Source organism: Athene cunicularia (assembly GCF_003259725.1).
Source record: "Athene cunicularia isolate RWA chromosome 1 unlocalized genomic scaffold, athCun1 chr1_part1, whole genome shotgun sequence".
Lineage (NCBI taxonomy): Eukaryota > Metazoa > Chordata > Aves > Strigiformes > Strigidae > Athene > Athene cunicularia.
Window position 1 is genome coordinate 99,123,981 of NW_020799091.1, and position 22,256 is coordinate 99,146,236.

General features: G+C 35.9%; 1 protein-coding gene across 14 annotated transcripts in view; it reads left to right on the forward strand.

Annotated features, from left to right (window-relative positions):
- Positions 1-22,256, forward strand: part of SYNJ1 (synaptojanin 1) — a 67,753-nt gene that overhangs the window by 28,103 nt on the left and 17,394 nt on the right. For 8 of the 14 annotated variants that reach the window (XM_026859981.1, XM_026859989.1, XM_026859995.1 and 5 more), the window contains exons 12-25: positions 1,509-1,532; positions 5,774-5,965; positions 6,107-6,191; positions 7,432-7,572; positions 7,953-8,145; positions 9,479-9,637; positions 11,712-11,868; positions 12,215-12,332; positions 12,442-12,657; positions 13,430-13,508; positions 14,566-14,728; positions 17,341-17,547; positions 18,531-18,659; positions 19,276-19,314. In XM_026859981.1, the coding sequence (XP_026715782.1) occupies positions 1,509-1,532; positions 5,774-5,965; positions 6,107-6,191; positions 7,432-7,572; positions 7,953-8,145; positions 9,479-9,637; positions 11,712-11,868; positions 12,215-12,332; positions 12,442-12,657; positions 13,430-13,508; positions 14,566-14,728; positions 17,341-17,547; positions 18,531-18,659; positions 19,276-19,314 (1,902 nt within the window). The remainder of the gene's footprint in view (positions 1-1,508; positions 1,533-5,773; positions 5,966-6,106; positions 6,192-7,431; positions 7,573-7,952; positions 8,146-9,478; positions 9,638-11,711; positions 11,869-12,214; positions 12,333-12,441; positions 12,658-13,429; positions 13,509-14,565; positions 14,729-17,340; positions 17,548-18,530; positions 18,660-19,275; positions 19,315-22,256) is intronic. The other 6 variants (XM_026860004.1, XM_026859966.1, XM_026859950.1 and 3 more) reach the window with 2 other exon arrangements.

A 22,256-nucleotide genomic window follows, 5' to 3' on the forward strand; every position in this document is an offset into this window, starting at 1 on the left:
GTGTAATAAGTAAGTGTTTGTGGAGTGTATTTGTCAGAACTTTACTGTAAATTCATGTTAGATATGTTCTGTTCAGTTCTTCAAATCCATTTATAGCAAGTATTAATCATGACAATTACATGCTGAATTTGGAGAAGAAATTCCCGATTCATTAAAATATTAGGGGGTTTTATTGTTTATTAAATGCCTTCCTTAATTTGATCTGTCATGTCAGTGAAGAAATTCTCACCATGGTGTTAAACTAGATAGAAAGCATTTATTCTTTTCTCAAGCTGAAGAATGCTGGAATTTATCTTCATTTTGGTTTCTAAGGTACTGAGGAACAAAAGGGCTTTTGGTAATGGAAGAAAATTTAAGATAACAGGAGCCATCAGAAAATACCTCATGAATAATTTTCCATCACAAAATGTCTTTTTGTAAGAAGTCTTTCCCAGGAATGTGTACATCACAAAAGCTTGTCAGGCTGTGGGTGAAATTGTACATCGAGATCAGAGAGATTTCGGTGAGAAACTCGACTTAGGCAGAAGAGCCATGTGGGACTTGGGTGGCCTGGTTACAAGGCAGTGGTTCACCTAATCAGAGCTGAACCACAGCATCCTGCATCCCCAAAGACAGGTGGAGCCTACATGGTCATCCAGACTGAAGTCATGTCCCATCCTTCTGCAGGTCTGATGGGCAGGGAAATAGTGAGTAGGCCAGGTGTGGGGCTGTGTTTAGAGTGTTCTCCTGGGATATAAAAAATGGAGAAGCTAATTCTTGGGCAATGAAGGAACTTAAATTTGAGTCTTCTTTCCAAGACCCCAGGTAAGAGTGTCTCAAATGGTAGGTTATTGCCATTTTTAGGGTTTAACAACATTTTTACTTTTCTCCCCTGCCCCCCTCCCCCTTCTCTTGGACACTTCTCAACCTAGAATGAGAAAAATGTGTCAAAACTTCAGTGCAAATCTGTGGCACAAGAAAAAAAAAATTCTTGCCCAGTTGTACTCTTCATCTTGTGGGTATTTATCTATTTTCTATATGGAACCTGAAAGACTGTTTTCCTCACATTTCTTTACCACAAGATTTCACATTATTGAAACTTTTCCTGTATCTGAAACCTGCTAAATCAGCCTTACCTCAAAATTACTTGAAAGTTTTTGCTGCTTCTCACTTTCTCTGTGAATACAAGCTCTCCTTTCAATTTTTGCAGTTCCTGTCAGCTGAGGAACATTAATCCCTCTTCACTGAACATAATGTCATTGCACTGTCTGCTAGGTGGTGAATGAACTAGAAAGATACTTAATTATATGTAAATCCATTACCAATACAGCAAGAAAAGAGAATTTGTTAATATTGTTGTGGAACTTTTTTTAGATTTTGCAGCATAAAAGATGTACTTTAACTGATGCAAATTACGTGCAATAAAATGTGTGTTACAGCATGTTCTCTCACATATTGCTGGAAAATTTTAAGAACCAATTACTTATTTGACTAATTTTTTTCTTGTTTCCTTCTTACTGCATCCGTAGTTTCAGAGCAATCCTTACAATCAGGTATAGTATAGTAAATTAAGATGTAAATATCTGAGCAGCTATTGTTCTTCTCTGGCTTTTTTCTTGTGCCTATTTGCATAATACTTGGTTGTGGGCTCACATTTTCCTAGTAGTGTTTGGATCTGGCATTCCTGTGCCCCAAAATAATTTAATCCGAGAAAAACTCTTTAATAAAAGAAAAGTGAAAATATAAGGGATGAAAAATGTTGCAATTGTGCTTGGGTGTGAGTTATGAAAAGAGGCAATCAATTATTTGGGGTTTATTTTTGCAAATGCTTTATTCTAGCTGTAGAGGAATTTGCTTATTTATCTGGTTTGGGAGCTTCTGTATTTTTGTTTTGTCTAAATGTTTTGTTTAGGATAAGAGGTAAAATTCTTCAGTACAATTTATAACTTCATCTTTTTGCCATTAGAAGGCTCTACCTGCTTGTGTTCTTGAATGAGATTGACTGGTTTTGTAATATCTCCCAGCAAAGGTTAATGTTGTACTGGAACAATCTGAAATAACATGCTGGCACTTGTGTTTTGTGGAACAAAAGTACAGTCAAAACCACTGCATGTGACACAAAATGAAAGTATTAGAGCATCTATTTAGGTAAAACTCTCAGTAAAGAGAAACTCAGAAGAGGGAACTCTGTAATTAACTCCTAATCTTCTACTTTGAGACATTGCAGTAATATCTTGACCAATGTGTGTGATGTTGGGTTTCAGATATGAGAGGATGGCTTTGGAGGATTCAGCAATACCAAATAAAGACATAATACATAAAGAAGTAATATGTACTAATAAGAATGAGTAGAGATGAGCCAGATAGAGAAAAATGACATGAAAGGTCTCTTCAATTTAAGATATTCTGAAAACTCATTATCTTTGTAAGTTAGAAACATAAGCAACATAATGCCTTTGAACTTTGTTTTCAAAGTTTTCGAATTCTTAGTGGAAATTCTTCTTTTTATTGTAATATAAGCTGTTTACACGGAGCTGCTCCATTTGGGAAGATGTGATCTATACATTTTCCATATTTTTAAGGAAGAGCTGTGAGTACTTGTCAGCTGTGCAACACTTCATCATCTCCTTGTTCCCAGAAACTATTATTTAAAATAAAATACTTCTAATGCTCATATGTTCAGATTTTACTATGTGTTGAGGAAAATTTAAATGGCCATTTCTGAGCTATTGCCTTATCGGAGTTCATTGTACTACCTCTTGGAAGTAGATTCAGTGAAACCAGATCAGATGCTTAGTTTCTGGGTGAGAAGAAAAAACTACGTTCTTAATATCTGGGAAGACAAAGGGAGAGGAGGGAGGAAGGAAACAAGGAAGCTCTTAATTGTTCAGATGAGTGTCCCATTTTAAGAGAATAGTGAAGTTGTGCAGAGTATCCCCTGAACCTCTGTGCTCAGAGAGTAGCCACTAGCCCCAGGTTCTGAAGACTGAGAGGGTAGGATGCTTGAAAGAAAGTGTGAAGATTTGTCGTTGGCTAGATTGTTGTTCAAATACATCTGAAGTGTTTAAAGCTTCCCCCTCCCACCCCTTGGAAAACCATTTCAACAGTAATCTGTATTTTTGAGCTTTAAATGTGTTTTCCCTTTACATTTGTCTCAGCTTTGCTTTTTCTATTAATGTTTTACTGTATCTGCTTAATTCTTACTGAGTACTTAAATAATGAAATCTAAGTTACAGGTAACATACATCTGAAATTAACTGATTGACTAGCATTCTGTCAATGTGAAAAACTGTTCATGGAATAAACAGTCACATTGTCATTTATGGTGTTACCATCTAGACTATATCAGCCTAGCTTATAACTCATGAAGAGTCATAACTTCCTGATGTAACATTTCACCGTGGGTATCATCTGAATACAAATTGCATATATTGAAACCTATCTACAGTAATTTGGATGTTGTAGTAAAATAGTTCAATCAAATTCAGTTGCACAGAATATCCCACCAAGAATTTTAAATTAATACTCCTTTTGTAGAACTGACTTCCAGATATCTGCCTGCATAGTACGAACAGCAGTTTTTTGTTTTAAAATAACATAAAATGTAATTGATTGGATTTTTAACATTGTGGAGTGAGACATAATTTTGTTGAAAAGATAAAGAGCTAGAAATGTGTAGGAAGATAATGTATGCAGGAGGCTCAGGAGCTCTGAAAAACAATTGGCTCAGTATTTTGGAGAGCAGATTAAAATTTTTTTTTCTTTATTCTAATTTAGAAAAAGAGTAATTTACAATTTAGAAAGCTTACTGGTTTAAAAATATGAATTTCAGGTTTGTAATAAGCATGTTGTCAGTTCACTTCTAAAGTTAGATTTTTATCCTGGTAAGATTTTTCACATTAGGGATTCATGACAATGTCAGGAGTTAAATAGGCATTAATTAAATTTTGCAGCTTTTCTTAAAAGCTGCTTGGTAGCAAATATGAACTATTTGGAGTAACTATTTAAAATTAAACTGAAAATTGCTGAATTTGCATAAGTAAAAGAAGGAACTGGAGAGAATAAAAGTCCAAACTCTGCTTTTAAACTTGCTCAGAGTACTAAAAAGGCTAATCGGTGCAGATCTTCAAAGCTATTTGTGATGCTAATATGGATTTCTGGGTTCACCTAATCCTTTGGATAATTTGGGTCCTTGTGTATATCGTGGCTACAACTTTTCTTGGATTGGTGTCTCTTCAGTGGTCAGGTGCTTGGGTAGCTTCTGTCCTTGACACTTGGAGGCTTTTCTGGCATTTGGTGGACTTCTTGACTTGACAGTTACCTCGTGTGTAGATACATTCAGAAGTAGACTCAGTCTCTCATCTGAAGGTGTAAAGTATTCTGTTGGCTCCTTGCTATTTTCTTGACTTCATTTACCTGGATTATGATAAAGAAATTATATTCCCAAGCATGATCTGCTTGCAGTACCCTAAGGAGTCACCGGTCAGTTCATTGTCCTTTGTATGTGTTTAGCCCGTATATGGATATTATTTGTTCAGCAGTGAAAGAGTTCATAAAGAACAAATACATTATATTATTTAAAAAATATTTTTCTAGCTTGTTTCAAAACCATGAGGGCTAAAGAATCTCTGATTTTTGTTTTGATTGGGTAGCCAAGATTCTGTAGCAAATTTAAAGGTGGTAAGCTTAAAGAATAACTAAAAAGACAACAACAGCTCATGAATCATCCTATTTTGGGGATTTGAATGAAAATATTGTGCCCAGTAGCTGACCATTTTGCAAGACAGCACACAGTGAAAGGAAGAGTTCCCTCTAATATTGTTTATACAATTGTCACAGAGTCTCTTAACCATGAGACTACCTAAGTGATATTAATTTACCTATTTTGAATGAAGTACAACGCGAACAATACTGTTCACACCTGATGCAATTTTTATTCCGCTGCGATTAAGGAAAAAAAGGAAAGTAACTTTATTCAGATCTGTACATTTGCATTAGGAAATATATTTGTATGAGTATATTTTGTAGCTGATTTATGAAGGGACTTTAAAAATCTCTATCTCTAGTGTCTGACCATTGAAGAACATTTTTTTGTTTGTTTCTCACAGTGCCCTTTACAGATGGGTCATTACTCTCTCCCATCTGGCAGATAGAAACAAGGCACAGAGAAAGGCTGGCGTGACAGAGCAATGAGTTGAATTGTTTTGAATCCTATCCTACTTCCCTTGCTAAATCAGAATTTTAGGAATTCAACTGACCTATTAATTCAGATTTGTGCCTTAAACAGACATACTCTAACATAACAAAATAATGTACCTTGTCTGTTTTAGTAAGTGTAGTATATCAGTAATTTTTACACTTCTAGAAATTAACATACTTGTATGTTGTTTTTGTAATGGAGATTGAATTTCATAAATGTAGTCTGTGAAAATGAGGTAGATATCGGTGTTGACATGTATGAAAAAATAATGGTTTTCATAGAGACTCATAGAAAGGGTGAGTGACAGATATTTATAAAACATAGAAATTATGTTTTTCATATATTATTTATATGTACATATATTTCTTCGAGCAAATTACTGTCTTTCATTCAGTCAGTACCCTACCCAGACAAGTAATGTCTGTAAATGTACTTTCCCTTGTGAAAAGCTGCATTCATATTGCTTTCACGGTTTAACTTTCTATATGTCTGTGCATGGATTTGTTGCCATTTTTTTAAGGGAAATATCTCATTGCCAAGGTTTCTGAAGAAACATTCTATATAAAAATTATGTCTTTTCAAATGTTTTTGCAGCATCTGTAAAAGTGCTAAAGAGTATGTGTGAAAACTTTTATAAGTATGCAAAACCGAAAAAAATTAGAGTCTGCGTCGGAACATGGAACGTCAACGGGGGGAAGCAGTTTCGAAGTATTGCCTTTAGAAATCAGACCCTCACTGACTGGCTTCTAGATGCACCAAAGTTAGCTGGTATTCATGAATTCCAAGGTAGGATTTGTATTCTGTCAATTTTTTATTGAAAACTCTGATTTTCGTAATTAGATCATAAATATTAAAATAGATATGTGAGGTCTTGGGTTCTTAAGTCGATTATAAACAACAAATAGTTTTCTTAATATTTAAATGCAGATCGCAAAAGCAAGCCTGTAGATATATTTGCCATTGGATTTGAAGAAATGGTGGAGTTAAATGCAGGAAACATTGTGAATGCAAGGTAGGTGATACAATCTATACAGTACTGGTTTAGCTGATAATCACATTTCTCGAGTAAAATGTTATTTAAAATATTTTCTCCTGTTTTGTAATGGTTGGGATTAGTCTGGATTAATTTTTGACTGTATTCCAGTTCTCTCTGCTGTGCCAGGATTGCAGATTTCATCTCAGCTTTCTCTAGCAAAGCTGTGATCACTTAGATCCTGTATAATGTAATCTCAAGGATCCAAATAGTCAGTACTTGACCATATTTTGGATTGCACCTTCAGCAGCCCCTCAACTTTTTCCTTCCTTTAACACTTTGAGGGAATTTACCTCCAATGCTCATAGTGTTCTGCAGTCTCTGTGCCTTCACACTGCTGGGAACAGCAAGTCCTGTGAAATTCCTTCCAAAAGCATGTATTGTTGGTATGCCTTTATATAGTGTCTTGCATCAGATTTTCATCTGTATAAAGCAAGGCTTCCTTCCGTATCAGGCTTTGCGGTCATTCCTTGTATTACATGTGTATATTATTGTGGAGTTTGGATTTTTCACCCCTAGTGGAGTAGGTTATGAAAATAAAATTTTAACAGTGGTGGGTGATACCAGTGTTGAAGTCTTTATGTGTAGTCCTAGGATTGTATTCACTTTTGTCCATTGTTTTGTCTGCTTGTTTTGCATGTTTTCTGGTGTTTAGCAAGCTTGAACACTGTTAGCCTTTGCACAGGCTTTTGTTTTGAGGACAAAGTGGCAGTTTATCACCCCCTCATTTCACACTAAGTCTAGTTAAGACTGTTTCTAGATTTAATATTTTTCATTTATCTCCAATGGTTGCTCTGAAAACCATAGTCTGTTAGGTCTCCAAAGAAGTTTCTTCTTGATCTAAGACCATGGATATCTCTGTCTTCCAATACTGAATGAGCTCTAGGCTAGGAAGTAACTCTGTAGAAAAATTCTTAGGTTTTCCTCCTCTAGTCTAGCCTAAGAAATACAGAAGCCCTGGCTTCTAACATTGTGGTGGTGTTGAGAAAAGTGAGACAATGTTTTATGAAGCTGAATTTGAAATTATGGTATCATGACAGTCTGTAGCCTGTGTCTCTGCTAGGAGGCATTTGAGCACCATTCACAACTCTTGGCTTTGGTTTACTGCCCCAAGGTTTAGTTAAGATTATTGTATGAAGCTTATTCAGCTAGATCATCAGTTTATATACTTGCCTAATTTGTTTTCTTTTAAAACTGGTGGTTTTAATCTCACTGCTAGCACAACCAATCAGAAGCTCTGGGCTGCTGAACTGCAGAAGACTATATCAAGAGATTGCAAGTATGTGCTGCTGGCTTCTGAGCAGTTGGTGGGCGTCTGCCTTTTTGTGTTCATCAGGCCCCAGCATGCTCCTTTTATCAGGTCAGTGAACACACAGCTGGGCACAAGCTGGGTCACCTTCAGTTTGCTTTGTATTGCAAGCTAACATACAAGTGTACTAAGAAGCATATGGGGCTCTAAAAGAGCTGTTCCATCTTCTGGAGAACTAGTCGCTTAAATTCTTTTATCTTAGTTCTTAAGTGTCTCATCAGTTGCCAAGAAAGCATGAAAAGCTGAAGGGTTATATTGTTACCTGCTCAGTAGCTGTTGCCATTTTCTTAAAATAGCCCAGTGGCCTTGCTGATGAAAGAACAATGTGAAAATGTTTTCTTACCAACACAATGTCATGCTCCGACATACTTAAAGCTGTTAACTTCTGTGCCATTGTATTTCAAGGTTTAATAGTTGTTCAACTCTTCTAGGGATGTTGCTGTTGATACTGTAAAGACCGGCATGGGAGGCGCCACTGGTAATAAAGGTGCAGTAGCAATTCGGATGTTGTTTCATACATCCAGTCTTTGCTTTGTCTGCAGTCATTTTGCTGCAGGGCAATCACAAGTTAAAGAAAGAAATGAAGACTTCATAGAAATAGCTCGCAAGCTTGGTTTTCCAATGGTAAGCAACAGTGTTCAAATTCCATTGAGCTCTAGCAATGTCATCCAAAAGCTCTATTTGTTTTTCTTTCCCCTTCCCAGATTCGGGTGGAAATCAAATTTCTTTGTGTTAGAAGTCTCAGAGATAATTAAGTTCCCACAATTTTTGTTAAAATAGATGCAGAAAGAATAGACCTTTCCAGTGCAATGACTGATAGAGACAGGATGAAGGATGAATTCACCTTCATTAGGCATCAAGGCTTTAGCATAGGAAGGAGATTTTATAGATTGCTGACATGCAGTAGAATTTTTGTATGCACTGGAGTTAATCAACTATGAGAAAAAAAATCCATGGGAAAGAGCACTATTTTCAGTACACAAGAATGATTTTTTGCTGACTCATTTTAACTTATTTATTCCTTTCTGTCAATTGTACAGTTCTCTACTATATTCTCATAAAGGATTATTTATTTATTATTTAATGGTTGGATTAGATGATCTTCAAGGTCTTTTCTGATCTAGATGATTCTGTGATTATCAAACACCAAATAAATACTTGATAATTTTATCAATGCAACAAAATGCTTCCTTGAGGCTTAAAGCTGACTTAAATTTTGTAGTCAAAATGTCCTGTGTTCTTTCCAGGAGCCTGACATTGTTTTTTAATTTCTAAATTTGTGCCCATGGTCCTGTTTAAGTTTTTCTTGAAAGTACTGTATTCTTATGTTCCCCAGAAACAGTTTCCTAAATGCTGCTGGTTTAGTCTGCCAGTGTATCTGCTTTGATTTACTTAAAGGCAATGGAAAATTCAAAACACAGAGAGAAGTGAAAGTTCTCACTTTAAACCCTAGGCTTTGTTTAAACAAACAGAGTTCTTCTGTCTCTCCCTAGCCATGAAAATTGTATGAAAACTGAAAAGTCTTCAATTAAATCTAATAATAAAGTCCTTGGTTTGCAGTTTGTCAGGGTATTGTGGCACAAGATCCCAGGGTAGTGTTTTGTTCTCCTTTGTAACCTCTTTGTCACACAGGTAGCAGTCATCGTGTTAGAGCAGACTTTTAAAACAGGAGTAGAAATACAAAGAATTTTAGAATCCAATTCAGATGATTCATGTTTCTTTAGAAATGCAGACTACATAAGAAATGTTACTTCTTCTTTCATGTTCTGAATGTGTGAATACCATACAGTTGGCTGTGTTTTTCTAACCATATGAACACTGAATATGAACATGTATTTCAGTTGTTCTCATTAGCTAGAAATTATGCATATTTTACAGTTAAAAACTGAACTTCCACACCTGGAAGTAGTAAATTTGTTGCTTGTTTTTAACTTCATTGTGTGCTTCTGTTTTACAGGGAAGGATGCTCTTTTCCCATGACTATATCTTTTGGTGTGGTGACTTTAATTATCGAATAGATATTCCAAATGAGGAGGTTAAGGACCTAATACGACAACAGAACTGGGATACCCTTATAGCAGGAGACCAACTTATCAATCAGAAAAATTCTGGACAGGTATCTTGAAAAAATTACCACACTTAAGAATACTTTATTTTTCTTTTTGGCTTTAGCAATTTTCTGAGGTGCTTCTGTAAATCTGTATCCTCAACATATTTCACCTGTCACTTTTGTCCAGGTAGTGGTATGGAAGGGTGGGACATAGCAACATTAAATAACTTCTTGTAACTGACCTGAAGAGGCAATGATACGAATACAGTGAGTAGCTGTAGGAGTGAGGTTTTTCTTTCTCTCCTGGAAAAAAAAAGGAAACTCTATCATCTCTTTAGAACTTATGTTGGAGTTTACTAACTACAATACTTTTTATCAGGTGCAAGTATTTTTAAAAATATTTGTAGCAGTTATTTTGGTAATGTTCCTGTTTACTTTAAATTGTTGCAGTAATAGGTCTAATGCTGTTACATCATTCTGTTGGAAAAAGGAGTAGTCCAAATGGTAGCCTTTTTACTTACAAAGAAAAAGAGCATGGAATAACGAAGTTTGAAGAAAGCTTCAGATTTTAGACTTTTAGGGTTTCTTGAGAGGCAGCAATTAAAGGAATATTTGTAATAAATCAAATTTTGTGTGAAAGTATACATTCTTTCTTTCCAGCTTTATGTGGGAATGCTGTAGATGGTAAAATGAGAGACAATCCTCTCTTGTCCGTTTTCTCTACTTGCCAGCACTTTGATCATAAGCAGTGTTTTTTCTGAATTAGAGTACTCTTCCATTTGTGCTGGTATCTTGTGCACCAGAACAGGAGGCAAAGCATTTGGTAATTTTTAATTTGATTAAAATTAACTTGATAATTGTTAATTTGACCAAAACAAGAGAGGTATAGAGGCTTTGGAGACACAGCAGTTAGAGGGCTGGAAAGATCTATGGAAACTACCGGAATACAAAAAAAGACTCAAAAGAGTCTCCTAGCTGGGGAGAAGAAGGGCTAGTATTGCACTGTTGGAGTAATATCCAGTTATTTGGAAGTGGCTGGCTGGGCAGCAAGGGATATCAGCTGGCTAGGGAGGGTTATTGCATGTGGCTGTTCAGGAAAGGCATTTACATACCAATTTTCTTCATAAAAGTAGGTTAACAAATAATTACTGAAGGCAAAGAAATTAATAAATTATCTCAGAAGTTGCAAATCTTCTGACTGATTTTTAAATTGACTGGATTTCAATGAATATTTCCAAGAAGAAAAGCAGGCTAACCTGTCATTTGATGCAGACTTGACTATAAGATCTAAGTTAGATTTATATTTTACAGCTCTCTGATGTGAAGTAGAACAGCACATACAAGATTAAACCAAGACTGGAGCTGGTTAGGTTAACTAAAGGATTTTACCTTATGTCTGGTTTAAACACCTAAGGAGTGAGCAAATCTCCTGACCTTCTAGGGTCTTTTGTCAGCTGGCTGTATCTGTTTATGTTGCAAAGTACCTAATGGATTTTTTTGATTCATTTCAATTGACTCTATCTCTAAATACTGTATGTACTCTTGGCAGATAATTTCATATGTTATCTCCTTTTATTCTGTTTTCCTACTTGCTTGAGATACTATCTCTCTAATCTTTCAGTTCATATTGAATCTATTAAAGATTCTCTACTTATCTTTTTTCTTTTCATACTTTAACTCCTGTTTTATTGGTGGGGCATTTTGTGTCAATTTGGGGGAATGCTCTGCATGTTCAGATAGGTACATAAAATATAAACCTTCATTCACAGCTTTTGCTGACACGAGACACTAACGAACTAATTAAAAATGCTGTGAGCAGCGTCTGGGTTCAGGATGACCTCAAGTTCTGAATGACACTGGAGGAACAGTAGGTTGCTCATGAGCCTGGGTTTAAAGATATAAATGTTGACATACTTCTGTTTAAAGATAATCTATGTGGGTCATTATGTAGTCTTAGTGGTAAATGTAGAATGTTTTCAACAGATAAAATTTGGAGAAGGAGTCATATTATCAAATGCCTTTTTTCTGAAATATGTATACAGGTTTTCACTGTTAGAAAAGAGAATTCTGATTATTTTCAAGCTGTTTCCCATCTGTTTCTGTCTTCTGGCATGACATATAACTGCTTTGTCTCTTACAGATTTTTAGGGGATTTTTGGAAGGAAAAATAAATTTTGCGCCTACATACAAATATGATCTGTTTTCTGATGACTATGACACCAGTGAAAAATGTCGCACACCAGCATGGACAGATCGTATTCTTTGGAGAAGAAGAAAATGGCCTTTTGACCGATCAGGTTTGAGTGCTTCCTTGAACTGTTTAAAATATCCTTTTAACTCGCTTATAGAATCAGATTAGTGACATTCACAGTGCCAGTGATTCTGAGCTTCTATTCCTGCCTTTGTATGAGACAGAAAGCTTATAACAGCATCTGCAGTGAATACAGTAATGCAGAACAGAAGGATCAAGTGTCACATACCAGTTACTGATACTTCAGTAGTTCAAAAAGAACTTCTGTTTTCTTCTGTAAAACACTATTTTGGTTTACTTACTTTTTTATCTTTTTACATATCTTAATTTTTAAAGCATATTCTTGCAATCACTGTATTTTTCCCTTTTGTTTTCATGAATACTCAATGTAGCTGAAGACCTGGATCTTCTGAATGCTAGTTTTCACGATGACAGTAATGTCCCTTATACATGGAATCCTGGTACTTTGTTGCACTACGGAAGAGCAGAGCTGAAAACATCTGATCATAGGTTTCAGTTTTGTTTTATACATTACTTCCTAATCACTGAAGAATTAATACTCATATTTTGTTGCTCAGATACTCTGCTTACAGGTTTTTCTTGTGTATGTTTTTCCAAGGCCTGTGGTTGCATTGATTGACATCGATATATTTGAAATTGAAGCAGAAGAGAGACAAAAAGTTTATAAGGAGGTGATTGCAATGCAAGGACCACCTGATGGTACTGTAATGGTCTCCATCAGAAGTTCTTCAGCAGAAGAAAACTATTTTGATGATAACTTGATTGATGATCTTCTTCAAAAATTTGCAACCTATGGTGAAGTTATACTTATAAGGTTAAAAAGACTTTTTTCTTTTAAGCTATATCTCTCTTCATTGTTCCCAACTATTTCCTGAACAAAATTACTTTCTTAGCAGGCATTTCAGTTATGATCTGCTTGATTTTTAACATTTAAATTTCACCTTTAAAGTCTTCACAGTTGAAAATTAGTTTTCTATACCTGTATGTGTCTCAGTTTTCAGACTTAATTTTTCCAGATACTTTTTATTTCTGCTATAAAGTATCATACTGACCTTGTTAGAAATCAGAATTAAAATTTGTTATTGATACAATTTCATACAAATTTTGTACTCTAAAATTGGGTTTGTAGTTTTAAATGAACTGAAGATGAGAGCATCCCTGTGAATGTTTCATTTCCACTAAGCTGTTATTTGAACTCTAAGTGCTGTGGTATTTTGTTTGAGGTTTTGTGAGGGTGGTTTGTTTTGTTTTCAGAAGACAAGTCCATAGTGTGATGTACCGTGGAAGGCCTAATACAAATATCTAACCTGTAGCCACACAAATACTTTTGAGTGTGTAACTGTAGTCACATCATTTTTAAGAGGACAGAGCCTTTGCTGTGTGATATTTACCTCGTTCTTTTTTTTGTTGTTGTTGCAGGGATACATTCAGTTAAAGCTTGTTAGCCAATTATATATATTTTAATGAACTTTAAAAAAAAATTCTTCTCCATCAAATGAAACATTGAAAAACCTTTAAGATAAGAGGCTTCAAAATTTATTAGGTAGGATAAAGTATTTTAATTACTGTTTCAATTAACTTTGCAGGTTCGTGGAAGACAAGATGTGGGTAACATTTTTGGAAGGAAGCTCTGCTTTGAATGTAATGAATTTGAATGGTACTGAGGTAATGTAAAAATTACTGAACTTGCTTATAGCAAGAGAAAATCAATTTTTTTTAATGAATACTTGTGTGGGATGGGGTTTTTGTTCCTTTGTTTTTAATTCCTAAAAGTCTTTCATGTTCCATACTAGACTGTTGCATCTAATCTTTGGTTTTTTACTTTTGATATCCACATTGCATTATGTTGAGTTTTGAAAGCCAGCTGAGAGAAGTACCAAACGATTTCTTTTTAGCAGGAGGACTGTTAGAGAAATGAAGAGCCCATATTGAGAGGCATCTTCATCAAATGAAGGATTTTTAATTTTTTTTAAATCATTTAGAGAGCGGAGGTTTTGCCTTGAGTTTGTAGTATGAGCCAGTTTATCATATTTATAGCCAGCAATTATTTAAAATACAGCACTCCTGGACTGCAATTACTTTAAAATGTCAAAATTTCATTTCTCACTGACTTCTGTAGGGCCAGTATTTAATATCTATAAAAATTCTAATCTTCATCTTCAGATTTTTACTGCTCTATGTTCCTGTTAAAACTTAGATTCTCTAATTGTGGTGTTTGCAGATGGATCCTTGCATCTGATGAGTTTTACTGACAGTCCATGCAGGGTAGAGCTCAGTGTCATGTGTCAGTTTGCAGAATGAAGGCCTGCTGTTTTATCAGTCTCTAAAAATGGCTTTAATAATTGATAGCAACTTTAATAGTTGATAAGCAGGTCTGTTTTTCTTTACAAAGAGTAGTATTTCTGTAGGAACAAAGAAACCAGAAGCTTTCTGTTAACTGAAAAGGAAAATCTTACAAGTTATTAGTTTTTCTTTAGAAAAATATTAAATAGTTGTAATTAATAGTTTAAACTACATGAATGCATTTAATTATCAAAATGAAGTGAAAAGCATAATTATTCTTGTGACATTCCACTGTAATTGTTTCATCCCAGAAATTCTGATAACCTTATTTGTGATATTTTCAGTAATTTTTTTTTTTTCATTTTAAATCTAGAATGCTGAACTTTAATATTTCTGCTCTTAACAATTTCTGTTTGTGCATACCTTTTTGGAAATTCAGCTACTAGGAAGGATTATAAACATAAGCTTGAAAAATCCTGATTGGATCAGAAGTTTGGAAGATGAAATGAATCTAGAGAAGATTAATATTGGGCTGCCTTCATCAACAAGCTCCACTTTGCTTTGTGAAGATGCTGAGGTCACTGCAGACTATGATATGGAAGGTTTGTTGAATTAAAGTATTCCTTGTATTGAAATGCTTACAGTCTTAAATAATGTGGTTAATTTAATGCATATATCAATAGTTTAAGAAGTTTATGCCCATCTAAAACAGATAAATTAGAAATCTCTTTATTTCCAACAGTATCTTGACAACTTGTTGAGCAGTGTCAGTTTGCACTGTATCTCTAGGTTTTTTACTAATTTGCTGACATTCTCATTGTTCTTCTCAGTTTATCCTGTGACCTACCCTCTCTTAATTCAGGCAAATTTTACTGTTTGTGGAGATATCCTATAACCAGGATATACACTACTGCAGAGTGTAAAGCAATTATTTTTTTGCCAATACATGTAATAGCATGGGAGATCATTAGTCTTATTAATCTAAGCACTGATTTGCTTACCACCCCCAAGAAGACACATGGTGAGCCTTTGACAAGGAGGCAAATATGAGTCAGACAAGGAAACCTTCAGCCTCTGTTGCTCTTTGGAATAGGCTGATCTTCAGCACTGATGAGTTGCTGGTTTTTGGTTCCCTGGTTTTTGTCAGTTTTGGTTTTTCTCTGCAGGGTTTTTGTATCTTTTAATGTTATACTTTTCTAGTGGAATCCTCAAGTTGCTGAATACTACTGTTGCAGCAGTTGTGCCTCTGCCTTTTTGCTTTTCTTTATTTGTACATGTCCAATCAATGTACTTTTTATGAAAGGTCTGCTTCACTCTCTTCTCTACGTTAAAATATATTCTTATATCCTTAGCAAGTAAAACAGCTGTTTTTCAAACTGCTGCAAAACCCACACAGACAGCTTACCTGCTGATTCTTCCTGCATGTATTGCATTTCCATATGTATTCTACAGGGTCAGGTTTTTGCCATTTCTTGAACAGATGTACTTTTTAGATGTAGTCATTGTGTCTATATTGATTGATTCTAAGTTTGAGTAGTTCATTTGCTTTGAATTTCTATCCAGGTTCCTTAGTGGCAAACATTATGTTGCAAAAGCTTCAAGAAAAGAGATGGCAGCTTTGTGTATTGGAAACAGTAGACTAAGATTTTTTTTGTACAGGTATTTCATAAAGGAAGATATGTTTTGTTAAGGGTACAGATATGGGAAATCTGTATGAAAAGCTGGAATTTGCATTAGTCTTGGTGTCATAAGATACTTCATCCATTTTCCAATGCAGGTAGGAAATAGGACTTTAACATTTTAGATGCCTGTATGATTGGTTGATTTTATTAATAGTCCTACATGAAGTGGTATGATTCCCTTAAAATGTGATCTCTCAAATCTCACAAGACTCTTAGATCAAGAGCTAGTATCGAATTAGCAGCCTGGTTACTCTGTCACTGCTGAGCAGTGTAGAGTTGAAGCTGGAACTTCTGTAGAACATTGTGTGTCCTTCATGTACCTGAAGAAAGAGGAGCCTAGAAGTTGTGGAAGAAAGGCTTACTATAGTCTTATTGGAGTGTGATGGGATAATTGTCTGTTTTAGGAATTTTGAATATCAACATAAAAATATTCTAAATTGACAATTTACTTTTTAAAGGCACACCTGTTTTGCCAATTATCAGGCCTAGCATAAAGGACACAGCCAACATAAAGATGAACCAATAACCAAATTGTATTTGATAAGAAAGGGTCAGTACATCAGTGATCACTTGGGGTACAAACAAGTCAGTCAGATTATATGTAATTGATATCAATCCCACTGACCCCAGCAACAGCACCGCATGACCAACAATGGGTGGAATAAATGGTGAAATGCAGTCTCTCATAGAAAGGACAGGAGACAACAGAGTCAATAAGCCAAACACATAAGACCAAGGAAGCCACATACTGAATCTCTACACAGCCCGCGTTTACAAAGGCCAGACCGGACTGGAGCCCAGTTCTAGGGAGGCAGGAGGTCCTTCCCCAACAGGAAACTGCAAAGTGCATCCACCTCAGACAGACACTGCCCCTTCCTGTAGGTGGTCCCAGCTTTTATCCCTAAGTGGGACACCTGACCTTTGTTTACTTACTGCGGGATACCTGGGGCTCATTTACCTAATGGCCTAAAGGCAAACTCACCACCCCTTTGTGAAGGGCTGTGGGAATCACCCATATGTCAACCTTAACTTGGGGCTTGGGTTTGAAACCCCAGCATTTCAACACCCAAGTTGAACCTTTTTTAAAAACATCATTCTGCCTTTTTAAACAGAAGGTATTACAGTTAACAGGTATCTTGAAATCCCCTGTGCAGCCTTCTGAAGAATGAGTGATTGCAAACCAGGGAAATAATTTTTGCAAAGGTCACCTTTGTAAAGCTAATTGTTTCTTAGGTTAAGCAACATTACAGTTTCTACACTATTATATTTACTTATAATATATATCTGTAATATATATTGTGCATTTGGAGTATTTTCAATTGGTTTGAATACATATGCATTCTTCATGTGTAATTTTATGATGCAAGAATCATACTTTGGTTGTTGAGCTAATTCCTTGGAACTTGAGGGCTTTTTGCAGAAAATCCCATACCCAGAACCTGTTTATAATTTCCCCACTTTTTAAAACCAGTAACTATTGTTCCCTTTATTTTGCATGCTTTTTCTTTTTTGGGGTGGGGTTTATTATTTAGGAGACATTGATGACTACAGTGCTGAAGTAGAAGAAATCCTTCCACAGCATCTACAGCCAACTTCAAGCTCTGGTCTTGGAACCTCCCCAAGCTCTTCACCACGTTCCAGCCCCTGTCAATCCCCTACGCTCTCAGATGGACCTACACTCCCAGTAAGACCGAGCAGAGCACCCACAAAAACTCCTGGACCGCCTGTTTCCACACACAGTGCGTACTACCGTGCTCGACTGCCTCTATTACTACTATACAATCTGGCAGCTGTATGGCCCAGTGGTAGAATACTAGCTTATAGATTATTTTAATAGAGCTTTTAGATTAATATAAAAGGCTATTCTTGTCATTAGCATATTATGCATAAGTGGCCTTGGGCAAGTCACCTCATTCTTTGTGTCTAGGTTTTCCTAATGGACAGTGGAAGAGCTTTGTTTCCTGAGTCATACTTAGGACACTATCCATGGATCTATGCTGCTGCAAACTACCTAAATTGCTGTTGTTCTTTAGCATTTCACCATGAAAGAGACATCTCAAAATGTTATGTGATTAGGCTTTCTAAGTTGATTAGTTTGAAACCTCTGTTCAAAAATTCTGATGCAGTATGTCAGCATTATCCTAGTTCACTTTAGTCATACTCTTCAAATACAGCCCATTTCAATTAAAGCTCCTATCAGCTGTAATATGTAAATTGTAATCGGTAGATTTGTAAATTGGGTGTATGAAATGGAATATGAAAGCTTTTGTTTAAAGACGACTTTATTTTAGTGACAAAGTGGATGTTTAGAATTACACTGTTCGGAATGGCTTTAGAGTTACTTTGGAGTTACTTTACAAAGACTGCTAAAATGCCTTCAGAATTTCCCTTGGAACATTTTTTTTCCAAAGCCCTTAGTTCACAGATAAGTGTCAAAATCAAAATTTGGAACTCTGCAATTTGTAAGAATGTTTAGAATTGAATGAAAAGCATATACTGATTAAAGCATATGAGACAAAAATCGTTATTTAGGAAATCTGCTACTTTTCACTATTGGTTGATTCCTCTTGTTTTTCCTCTCTCAAAAACTTCTGTATTCTTGTTCCCAGGGCTGGGGACAGACTGTCCTCTCTGTGAAAATAACTTGCTATTAGAAGAGCTTTACTGTGATTAGAATGTACAAGGGATTAATTTTTGCGTTGTTTTCTGACATGTTCTTCAGCTGAATTTCAGCTTGGTACCCAGCAGAAAGAGTCTTCTCAGAGCTTGGAGCCCAAGCGTCCTCCACCACCTCGCCCCATTGCTCCTCCTGCACGCCCCGCTCCACCACAGAGGCCACCTCCACCATCAGGTAATGTGGTGACATATATCAGATGGTCAGGAATATTTTGTTTCAAGTCTGTGAGATGAACTTTGAAGTCCACACCCAAACTACATATTATATTGTGGTTTAGGGCTCAGTGGAATGTACCAGTTTTTCACTAAAACATTTAGTTGGTACAATTAATAGCAATAACAGCATGGGAAATAACAGCATTTTTCAGTACCATTTAAATATTATTGTCTTTGCTTAGTGAATGTTTTTAAATTTTTATGAATTTATTTTAAAGCTTAAAAATGTGGGATTCCTACAACAGTGTTTACACAACATTTTCATTTTTAGGGCATCTTCATTTTTAAAATGAAAGATGAGTAATCTTGTGCATTCATTGATTTATATTCCTTTAATTTTGGCATCAGTATGTATGCATTTTATCATGTCCAAGTTTTTAATGTAGATTTCATCTGGATCATCTGAAAATGTAAACGATTGAGGATTAAGAGAAACTGGATGTTCAGAAGCATATGGGCAACATAGTTAATAACAAACTGACCCTTGTCATTTTTAACTTTTTCATTCTTTTTCTTTCCTCTTACTGTACTGGTATTTTTCATTATTGCTGCATTCATTTCTTAAATACTGTAAGGCGGTAGGAGTCCTGCACCTGCTAGAAAAGAATTTGGAGGTAATGATTTTAATTGTTTTTGAATATGACTACATAGCAAAACTACTATGGTGGTCTGTTGTGACAATACTTAATATGGTGATGTCCCAAAGTATAAAAATGGGTAATTATTGAATGTCAATGTAATTTATTTCTCAGGGTTTGTATTCCCCTCTGAATTACATTTAACTCTATAGTGAAAAAATATTTCACTAGAAGCTGGTACATTACAGCCAGAGAGATTAAAGTTCTTCTAGTTTGTTATTACTTTGTCCTGGTCAAAATACGGTCAAAATATACCCAGCTAACTTTTCTGTGAAAGTGGAAGCTTGTCTTTACTTGTGAAAAGGCTAGCTTTTTTCCTCACAGTCCATGACAAGGAGCATTCTAAAATGCATTTTGATTGTAGCTACTTGCAGTGATTATCCATTCATTAATTGTCAAACTTCTGCTGGCCTGGCCCAGTTTCCTCTGGATGATCACCCATTAACAGCTCCAAATCACTGAGCTGTATTTGTCTCTAAGGTGAACACTGACATATGGGTAGTTTATTTTCTGTTTCCAAGTCAGAAGTGTGCTCCTGAGCCCTTCCTAAAGACATGAAACATCCTCCATAGCTCTTGGAACTAGCATGTACTTCAGAAACACAAACTTAGCAAAGGAATTTATTCAGTTACTTTGAAGGCACTGGACAGCTACAGGTCTTTACAAAGTAACGAAATCCTAAAAGAATTCTCCCCTAATTCCTTCCGTTTTGATAATGCTGAGGGCCTTATCAACCCTTCAGGCTAGTTTTGTTTTTTTCCAGCTTGTTCTTGTTTTGCAGGTAATAAGAGATTCGCATGTTCTCAGAAGTGCTTCTTCCTGACACTGATCTTTGTTCTTCTTTGTAACACACTTCATAGTTGAGCTGTCCTGTTTGGACTCAAATCAGCTCATTACTACATGGGATAGAGTGAGAATAGTTAGTGGCTCTGAAATACTTTCTTAATGGCTTTTCAGACACTGCCTTTCAGTTGGTAGAAAAGAGGGTTTTTTTGAGAAAATAATTCAAGAGTTTTGAGCAATCTTAGGAAATAAGTATATTTTACATAGTATATAAATATCAGCTAACTTATTCTGATGTCAAGTGGAGATGTGCATGGCTCTTAGATTCAGCTGAGGGGAGAAGGTTATTATGCCAAAGGCATAACATTTCAAATTAGTTAAAATGCTTAAGTTTTGGAAAAAAGCCAGTTTATACGTAATGCATAACATACGTGAGATTTAATTAATTGTACTACTTCAGTCCTATATAGCTTTATGTGCACTGACATAATCCTGTTTGCTTAGTCTTTCTCAACTGTGCAAAGACTAGCCACCTTTCTTACCCTCTTTTTCAACATAGCTTTCCACAAAGCATTTTAACTGGCATCAAACTTGCGTTTTATGCAATATACATACTACAAACAGATTGCAGTATTTTTTTTTTCCATATATTACTCTGACCTAACGCTAATCCCACTTTTTCTATCCTCTTCATTTTCCACTCATGGCATACCTTTGTAAGGCATAATGCTTTGCTTTTCAGTGGTACCTGAGCTCAGCTCTGAGCAAGCTAGCACAGGACTGAAAGCAGTATAAATGTCAGTGTGTTACTATGCTTGGGGAAATGGCATCTGTTTCTCTTACCTTGAATGAAGGCTCCTAAAACACTGTGAAAATATCCCTGTGTACTGTATAAGTGTATCAAACGTGGGTTTTGGGCTTCTGTAGCACGTGTAAAGTGACATTGATAATGTCTTTAAAGTGTTGCTCATTTTGAATGTTACTTTTTGGGTTTTGCTCATGTGTTTTAACATTATTTTCTGAGTGCTTCACTCCCTTCAGTGCCCATAACATTTCTTTTAATGGCTCAGTATACTTTGAAGGTGGGACCAGGATTTGGGCATCTAAGATTTTTTTTGTACAGGTATTTCATAAAGGAAGATATGTTTTGTTAAGGGTACAGATATGGGAAATCTGTATGAAAAGCTGGAATTTGCATTAGTCTTGGTGTCATAAGATACTTCATCCATTTTCCAATGCAGGTAGGAAATAGGACTTTAACATTTTAGATGCCTGTATGATTGGTTGATTTTATTAATAGTCCTACATGAAGTGGTATGATTCCCTTAAAATGTGATCTCTCAAATCTCACAAGACTCTTAGATCAAGAGCTAGTATCGAATTAGCAGCCTGGTTACTCTGTCACTGCTGAGCAGTGTAGAGTTGAAGCTGGAACTTCTGTAGAACATTGTGTGTCCTTCATGTACCTGAAGAAAGAGGAGCCTAGAAGTTGTGGAAGAAAGGCTTACTATAGTCTTATTGGAGTGTGATGGGATAATTGTCTGTTTTAGGAATTTTGAATATCAACATAAAAATATTCTAAATTGACAATTTACTTTTTAAAGGCACACCTGTTTTGCCAATTATCAGGCCTAGCATAAAGGACACAGCCAACATAAAGATGAACCAATAACCAAATTGTATTTGATAAGAAAGGGTCAGTACATCAGTGATCACTTGGGGTACAAACAAGTCAGTCAGATTATATGTAATTGATATCAATCCCACTGACCCCAGCAACAGCACCGCATGACCAACAATGGGTGGAATAAATGGTGAAATGCAGTCTCTCATAGAAAGGACAGGAGACAACAGAGTCAATAAGCCAAACACATAAGACCAAGGAAGCCACATACTGAATCTCTACACAGCCCGCGTTTACAAAGGCCAGACCGGACTGGAGCCCAGTTCTAGGGAGGCAGGAGGTCCTTCCCCAACAGGAAACTGCAAAGTGCATCCACCTCAGACAGACACTGCCCCTTCCTGTAGGTGGTCCCAGCTTTTATCCCTAAGTGGGACACCTGACCTTTGTTTACTTACTGCGGGATACCTGGGGCTCATTTACCTAATGGCCTAAAGGCAAACTCACCACCCCT